The sequence below is a fragment of the Elaeis guineensis genome, chromosome 11, assembly GCF_000442705.2.
Source record: "Elaeis guineensis isolate ETL-2024a chromosome 11, EG11, whole genome shotgun sequence".
Lineage (NCBI taxonomy): Eukaryota > Viridiplantae > Streptophyta > Magnoliopsida > Arecales > Arecaceae > Elaeis > Elaeis guineensis.
Window position 1 is genome coordinate 102377030 of NC_026003.2, and position 9352 is coordinate 102386381.

Sequence of the window (9352 nt, forward strand, 5' to 3'; positions counted from 1 at the left end):
CCTCCTTATGTTTAAAGTATGGATGGAAAATATACTTTATGGGTCATCAGTAGTTTCTACCTGGTAATCACTCTTGGAGGATCCGTTACAATCAATACTTTGATGGTAAGTCCGACCGACATCTGCCACCTAAAGAGTTAAGTAGAGAAAAAGTTTTAGAACAACTTAAAGTCATTGAAAATATCCAATTTAGAAAATATCGGATATTCACAAGTGGAAGCATACTGAAGCTGAGCTGAATTGAACAAAATAAAGTATTTTTTTTTGAACTACCATATTGAAAGCAGCTACTACTTCATCATAATCTGGATATAATACATATTGAGAAGAATAATTATGATAATATCATCGGTATAGTATTGAACATCCCAAAAGAAACAAAAGATAGTACAAAAGCTTGCCTTGATATACAAGAAATAGGAATTCGACTGGAGTTGCATTTAATTCATCGAGATGATAGATTTTTTTATGCCACCTGCATGTTATTCGCTATTTGGTGAAGAAAAGAAGAGTTTCTGTGGATAGTTCAAAATCATAAAATTTTTTGATACTTACACTTCAAATGTATTACGGTGTGTTGGCAACAATGACGGTAATATCTTTAGCATGAAAAGTCATGACTCTCATATGATGATGCAATGCTTGCTTCCTATGGTCATGCGTGGCTATTTGGATGATGATATTTAAACTGCATTGATTGAGTTGGGAGTGTTCTTTCAAGAACTGTATTATTGAAAATTGAAGATTAACTTACTTGAAAAGTTTGAGAAGGATATCATACTCATTCTTTGTAAGTTAGAAAAAAAATTTTACCATCATTTTTTGATGTTATGGTACACATGGCTATTCATCTTCTAAAGGAAGCTCTTCTGATCAGATCGGTACATTATTGGTGAATGTATCCTATTGAAAGATAAAAAAATTGTATGTACTTTATCATATCAGTTATAAAATATAAATATATTTTTAAAATTTAAATTTATTTTATTTATAGATTCTTGTATATCTTAAAAATGTATGTGCACAATAAAGCACAGCTTGAAAGGTCTATAGCGGAAGCATACATAGCTACAGAGTATGTCACATTTTACTTGATGTATCTTAACAATATCGAAACAAGATTCAATCGTACAAATTATAACGCAGACTATGAATGGGATGACAATGAACTGACACTGTCTATATTTAAACAAATGGTTCGACCCATTAGTGGAAGGAGATATGAATTTATGGACGTAAATGAGCTATCTAAGCTTTACTTCGACATTCCAAATAATTGTGAAGAAATTGAAGATTTCATTGAGTAAGGACCATCTTAGCATACTATTTAATATTCTAAGTAAATTTTTTATATCGATTTAAAATTAAAAATTATAACTTATTGCAGTGAGTACAAGAGTATACTATGCAGAGAGAATAATACTGATGCTGATTATTGACATAGGAAAAAATTTACAAAATAATTTGGAGACCTTATAAGTTATACTAATAATATATTATTAATAATTATAAAATAATTATTTGAATCAATATAATTTTTTATGTTATGGTATAGATAAAATATAAGTATTTCAATAAAGAAGAGGATGCGACTGATGATTTATATGATTTAGCATATGGCCCCGATTGAAGGGTTAACCACTATGTATTCTATATTATTGGAGGAATGAGATTTCATACAAAAAAGCTTTAGATACAGTGACGGACCTAGAATAGTGAGATTGCTACGATAGGATATGAAGGAGAAGAAGAGATTGAATATTATGATATATTGATAGATATCATAAAACTGAAGTATGGATCCAGTAATTCTGTATTCTTATTTCAATGTGAATGGTGGGATATTAGCAATAAAAAGATCAATATTCATATCAATCCATACTTTATCAGTGTAAACTTTACACAAACATGGTACCAAAATGAGCTGTATATATTAGCAACTCAAGCAAAATAAATAATATATTTGAAGGATCTAAAGTATCAAGGTAATTGGCATGTCATATAAAGAATAACACTTAGAGGCATATATGACATACCAACCTGACTAGAGATGGATGAAAACTCAGATTTACATGAAGAGAAAGTTTTTTAAGGAGAAAAACAAACATCAGTCGAGCTTCTTGTTGATAAAAAACTTGTAACAGCTCCTTTGAATAGGGTTGATCTACCGTCCAACAAAGTTGAAGCTGATTTTATATTTAATCTTGATGAGTCAGAGGATGGCGATTAGTTCATAACTGATGATGAGATAGAAGATAATACATTAGTTAATTATTGTGATTCGGAGGAGGACCTACACATCGAGGAAGATACGAATATTAATGAGTAGATCTATATTCTTTGTTGAATTTTTTCTTACAATAATGGTATGTGATATAATTCTATTCATTAAAATATAATTTATTTTTTGCTATTATTATTCAATATTATATTCATTTATATGTCAAGAATTGTAGGTATGGTACCAGGAGACAGATGACGACGTTCGCATTCGCAGCCTACCCCTGAGGCTATGGCACCTTCACCCATTTTCACTGCCGCACCAGCAGAGTCACAAGAGGGTCCTGCACTCGCAGAACCCAGTGAGGTAGATCCGAGTGAGGCAGATCCGAATGGTATTATTATACTTTTTATATAATAAAATTTAATTTTTTTTATTTGGATAGCTATCATATTAATAATTTATTTATTATTATTTTAGATCAGTCTCTACCGGTGGTGAGGTGAGGGTAAGGTCCATCGAAGAACCTCGCTCTAGAGCATTGGAGATGCGAGTACCCGAAATAGCATCTCCGTATTAAGATACCACCTGACTACACCAGGCCCATTAAGGGATGATGTGAGCCATGGCAGACCGAGCTGGGTATCATATGCTGCAGTTATGCCCTCGTGATGCTTTTTGATTGGCGTCATGTTATATGGGCTCAGAGAGAGATTTTCTACATCCAATTATAGATAAAATAAATTATATTATAAATATTTAATTAGCATAGTATTCTTTTAATATTTGTTATTGACAGGATGTATTTGATATTATTGATTTTGAGAAGGATCGCGTGCGGCAAGTTGTGGATGCTCATTTATGCTTGTATTTCAAAGAGTATCGCTACCGTATTCATCAGCATTGGTACCATGTGATGCAGGACCATAGGGTGGAGGCAGCACAGTAGCGGCCATATGATAGTTCACTATGGATGATTGGACTCTCATATGTCGGCATTACGATGATCCAGGATATCAGGTTACACATCCAAACTCTTTTTTTAGAATTTCATAATTGAATTATTTATTCTTAAATTTAGTTTGTTACCTACTAATTTAACTGCTAACTGTACAGAGATGATGTGCCCAGAATACCACGAATCGGACGAGACAGACCATGTCGCATTATGGGGGTTCGAGATCGTTCGCTCGTCATATGGAGCAAATGGTAAGTAATTTCTAATTAGCATATTTTAACTCTCTAACTATTTAAAAAATTTTAATTAATTATTCGTAAATTGTAGAGATATGCAGAGAGTGGTGAGCTTTTGGTAGGATCGATATCTACCAGTGGACCCACTAGCGACGGTCAAGAGAGTGGACGACAGAGATCCAAGAGCTTTTTTTATATTTTTTTAATTATTTTTTTCATTCACAATTTGATTTTTAGTATGAAATTAAAATAGCTAAAACTTTAATTTTTAAGATTGTATGATAGGCATTAGATCCCAACATATCCTTGAAGGCTCGATCGCACCCACAGATGATGAGATCTATGATCAGATGGTTGGTACGAGATCCTATTATGTTAGGGGATCTAGGATATGGGATCATTGCTCTCTCATCCTCATACTCGTCCAGGGCTGACATCCATACTGTCTGCGATACTCGACTAATGGAGATTCAAAAGTAGGCTACTGAGGATCAACAATGGGCTGAGAAGCGAGCTAATGATTTGGTTGCACACGTCAACGAGTATTTGCTACTCCAGACATAGATGATGGAGCAGATGGCATGATAGAGCAGATGATACAATTGATGAGACAGCAGTAGGTCGGTCCGAGCTCTTTCGAGTGCTCACTTTTTCTAGCATGTTCTTCTTCTGCGGATGCCGACACTTGACGATCTATTTATATTACTTTTTATTTTTATTTCAGACTTCTTATAATATTAATTTAATATAATAAAATGATAAAATTTATTTATGAATTTATTATATAAATTTTTTATTTTAATTTTATAGATTATAAATAAAAAATATTATAGATATAAATTAAAAATATATATTCATAAATTATTTTTTAAAAAAAATTATAAATTTTTAGTGATGGAATTATTTTCGATGAAATATTGATCGCTAAAAAATTGATTAGCGACAAAAATAATTGGTTTTAAATAATTTTTTAAATAAATTTAAAAATATTAAAATTTTATATTAATTATTAGCAATGGAAAAAATTTTATTGCAAATAATTATTAATTTAGTAGTGATGAAAATTTTTGTCAGAAATTTTCATATTTGCGATGAAAATTTTACGTCGCTAATATTTTTTAAATCTAAATTTTATAAAAATTTTTAATTAAATTAATAGCGATGAAAGTATTTCATCGCAAATAATTTTTTTTTTAGCAACCTAATTATTTATCATAAATTATAATTTTTTATAATAAAAATTTTTCATTACGAATAGGTTTCGAAAAAAAGTTTTTTTAATGACAAAAATTTTTTATCGATAATATCCATTATTGGTGACAAAAAAAAAATTTATTATAAAAATTTATCAATTACATCATTATTTGCGACTAAATATCAGTAACGATAATTTCATCACTCATAACTATTATCGATGAAAATAAATTATCAGCGATGAATTTTTTACATCGCTAATATCCTATTTTGTTATAGTGCGGCTTCCCTTCGTCGGTCCATCTGCAATGTAATGACTGCCTACGATGGCCTCCCCTCGTTGGCCTGCTTGCGATAGCCCCCCTCCGTTCCTACCTCCCCTTGCAGGCCCACCAACGACGGGCACCCCCTCTCTCCTCCCCGACGATCGCCCGCAACGGCCTCTCCTCACCGGCCCACCCATGCCGGCCCCCTCCCCAATGACCGCCCGCGATGGCCTCTCCTCGCCGGCCTGCCCGCGACGGCCCCCATCCCCTCATCGGCCAGCTGGCTCCATGGACCGCGCTGGTCCACGCCCCACTCCATGGACCATACCAGCCTCACTGACGTGGTAGACTGAATTTTATTTTAAATAATAATATAAAAAATAAAATATATAAAAAATAAAAATAATATAATAAAAATAATAAAAAAATAATATATATATATATATAATAAAAATTAGAGATCGATTTTGCAACTGAATTTTATTTTAATAATTTTTAATGAATTTAGCGATCGATTTTACAATTGATTTTGAAATTTAAAATATTTTAAAAAATAAATTATGATCGATTTTATGATCAATTTTTTAATTAAAAAATTTAAAAATAATTAGTGATTGATTTTGAGATCAATTTTATTAATAAAAAATATTTTAACAAAATTAGCGATCAATATATTAATTAAAACATTAAAAGTAATTAGCAATCAATTTTACGATCAATTTTATTAATAAAAAATTTAAAAAAATTAGTAACTGATTTTGTAACTAATTTATTAATAAAAAATATTTTAATAAATTTAGCAATCGATTTTGTGATCGATTTTAGCAATCGATTTTGCAACTGATTTTAAAAAATAGAATATTATATAATTTAATTTTTTTTTATTTTTCAATTGCTAAATCGATCGTAAAATTTTGCAACCAGAATTTTTACAATCGATTGTAAAATAAATTAGTAACTGATTTTTATTATTTTACAACTAATTTTTCGATCACTAAAATCTTTTTTTCTTGTAGTATAAAGGATTCTCCAGTGGAGGACCCTCCGATACTTAAGTAGTGACAGTCTAAGAGGGATAGTAGTAAAAAAAAGATAGTGAAAACAATAGAAAGAGATAGTATTCAAAGAGGATTTTTTTTTCTTTTTTTTTTTTTTTGTAGGGGAAGATTTGTTAGGTGTTAGCAACCGTCAGAAGCCGGAGTAGTGGGTTGTTGGTAATATAAACGAATGCCAACTCAGAATGCACCATGCGCCAATGACTTTTTAAAGCTTTCGAACTTTAATATGGCTCATAGAGAATCGGGGTGAAGATAAGGTTAGATTGGCAGCACATTGATTGATACAAATCTCATCTGAGGGCCGACATTAAATGATCAACTATCGAATGATGATATCAATGTTGCACAGAATATATGTCTCAAATCATCCATGTCATAACGTCAAATGTCTGCCACACTTTTGAAGGTCGGATATGTCATCAGATGGATCAAATATTGCTTAATAACTATAATCATATTCTCTTATTTTTTCACTTCTCCTTGAAAAGAAAAGTTCACCGATAGTCAAAACTTACGAGTTTGTATTTTGTCCAAAATTTTCAATCGTCAAAACTCATCCCTTATTTTTTGTCAAAAATTTTCAAACACATGGTCGCACACGCATGTTTTTTGAAAAACAAAAAAAAAAATACGAGTGACAAAATCCCATACGGCACCCCCAACGCAAGGACTTCCCGTTAATTTAGCAACAGATGAAATAAAAATTACTCTTTCCGACGAGTCCAACTCCGCATCACCCACCCCAGAACACACCACCCACCCGCCCCCCCTTTTTTTTTTCTTTGTTGGTAAAACTTCATCCTATTCTTTGCTCCTTCCTAACTCGACTTGGACCAGGTCCCCAGACGACCTAAATTACAAGAATGCCACTAACAGGCCAGGACCTCTCTTGTGCATGTTTGTAAGTGTACCGGGTGTGAAAGAGTTGCGCTAGTCGGGCCAGGTCCTCTCTTGGTTAGCTGGCGTGAAAGAATTCGACTAATCTGTACAAAAAATGAAAAGAAAATTCCCCTATTCAAACAAGGGCTGTTCGACTCCCTTCCATGCACGTAACGAAACGTCTCCAGCTTATCACTTTCCTGCTGCACTTCCCTGTTCAATTTATAAAGTCAAAAATTTCCCTTATAAATACCCCCCACAAACCTCAAGACTCTCGCACCACCTCCTCCTCTCTTGCATTCGGAATCCATCCAACGCAAGCCTTCCTAGTCCTCAATGGCCAACGCGTCGCTTCTCTTCGCCATTTTCGTCGCTGCCCTCCTCGTCCAAGGTTTGTTTCATGATCCATTTCAGGGCCTCTGAGTCTTGTTTGTGTCTTCCTTCTTATAAAATCTCTCAAACCTCTAAAATTTCAGGTGGGTTCTCAACAACGTTCACCTTCCAGAACAACTGCCCCAACACGGTCTGGCCTGGCATACAGAACAACCCTAATGTCCCTGCATTCCCGCAGACGGGCTTCGAGCTCGGCGCCTCGGCCTCCAACTCGATAACCGCCCCATCCAATTGGGCCGGCCGGATGTGGGGCCGGACCGGCTGCTCCACCGACGCGTCGGGGAGATTTACATGCCAGACCGGTGACTGCGGCACCGGGCAGGTCGCATGCAACGGCAACGGCGGCGCCCCACCCGCCTCGCTCCTCGAGTTCACCCTGCAGGGCGATGGCGGAAAGGATTTCTACGACGTGAGCTTGGTCGATGGCTTCAACTTGCCGGTCTCCATCGCTCCACAGGGTGTCTCGGGTTGCACCACCACATCATGCTCGGCGAACATCAACTCCCAGTGCCCGGCAGTGCTGCAGCTGACGGTATCCGGTGCCGTCGTTGGCTGCAAGAGCGCTTGCCTGGCTTTTAACCAGGACCAGTATTGCTGCACTGGACCCTATAACAGTCCGCAAACATGCAAGCCGACGAGCTATTCCGAGTTCTTCAAGAGCGAGTGTCCTCAAGCTTACAGTTATGCTTTTGATGATAGCAGCAGCACCTTCACTTGCACTGGGGCTAATTACCTCATTACCTTCTGTCCTTGAGAAGATTTGGTATCTCACCAAAACATTGATTTCTACACTCTAATAATAATGTAAGAATAAAGCCCAAAATCCGGAGTTGTCGTGGGGCTCTGAAGTGGTGCAGTCATCCATCGACAGAACAAAATAATTCTTATTTCAAATAAATAAACTTACATTTACCCATATGTTTGAGGTAAACATACTCCCAAGTTGTATGAAGGGCAATAATAATTGGATTACGAGATATTTCATGTGCATTGCAAGTGCCAAATTCTAGTTTCCTAACCCATGTAAGTCATCATCTACAGTTTCTGAACCCCATTCCATGCTCCAAAACTGCTGGTTATCCATATTTATCCGTAAGTTCTGTGTATATGTATATATTTATATATTGGTATGTATATATGTGTGTCGATACATGCATGCATGCTCTAATCAATTCAAACTTTTGATTAGGAGAGAGGAATGATAAGAGGGTATAAGTGCTTGAACGTAGGTGTATGATGGAATCACAACCGTCTATATTTCCTCCAGTGTGATAATATTTGTCAAAGTTTATCTTCAGATCTATTGCATCTGCCCACCAAAATTTCCTTTAGGTTCGAAAATATAGGGTTGCATCGGATGTAAAAGAGTTCCATCTTTATGGTTAAGTTTTAATGGGCATGGTAATTGATATGTTAACCAGATTTTTTTTTTTTTTTTTTTCTTGTAGTTGCCTGTAAACCTTGCTTTGATCATAGGATAAAGCTAAATAAATAGGGATGGCAACAGATATGGATAGGATTGGCCAATTTCTGTATCCATTCCATAATTAAAAATTATATATCCATATCCATCTTTTATCCACTTCGAATCGGAACAAGTAGAGATGCGGATCATATCGCATGGGTCAAATATATATAAACATGATAAAATAATAATAATTTTAAAAAAGATATATAGATTGAGATTATATCAGGTTAGATTCGGAGCAGGACATATTATTATCTGTATCCAATTTGAACCTACTTCAAATATTTTTTTGAAATCTATATCCACTCCGAATTCTAACAAGATCAAGTAAAACCTGCTCCATCTAGATCTGATTGGATGGATATTCGTCAGATCGACTAAAATTGTCATCCTTATAAACAAATATGCATATTGTGTAGATCCGACCAGCGCAATGCTAATATGACACTCTACTTATCCAAATATATTTTTTTATATATAATAAGGGATGCCCAAAAAAAACCACCCAACTTTATTAAAAAGGATGGATATACAATACAAAGTTTTTAGAGAAACAGCTCAAGTGAAATAGTTCTATAGGGGTGTTTGGTGACAAAAAAAAATCACCATTGTAATCTAAGATCATGGGTGATTCAAATTCTGGGATAGTCTGATCCCTAGTAATCTAAAATCATTATAT

The 9352-nt window shown here is 34.6% G+C and overlaps 1 protein-coding gene across 1 annotated transcript; it reads left to right on the top strand.

Moving 5' to 3' along the window:
- The first annotated feature begins 7133 nt into the window (after positions 1–7133).
- Positions 7134–8209, top strand: LOC140852639 (thaumatin-like protein 1b). Its single transcript, XM_073246168.1, has 2 exons — positions 7134–7203; positions 7289–8209. Exons 1-2 carry the CDS (start codon positions 7149–7151, stop codon positions 7957–7959), a joined length of 726 nt encoding a protein of 241 aa, XP_073102269.1. The 5' UTR covers positions 7134–7148; the 3' UTR covers positions 7960–8209.
- Positions 8210–9352: the final 1143 nt, after the last annotated feature.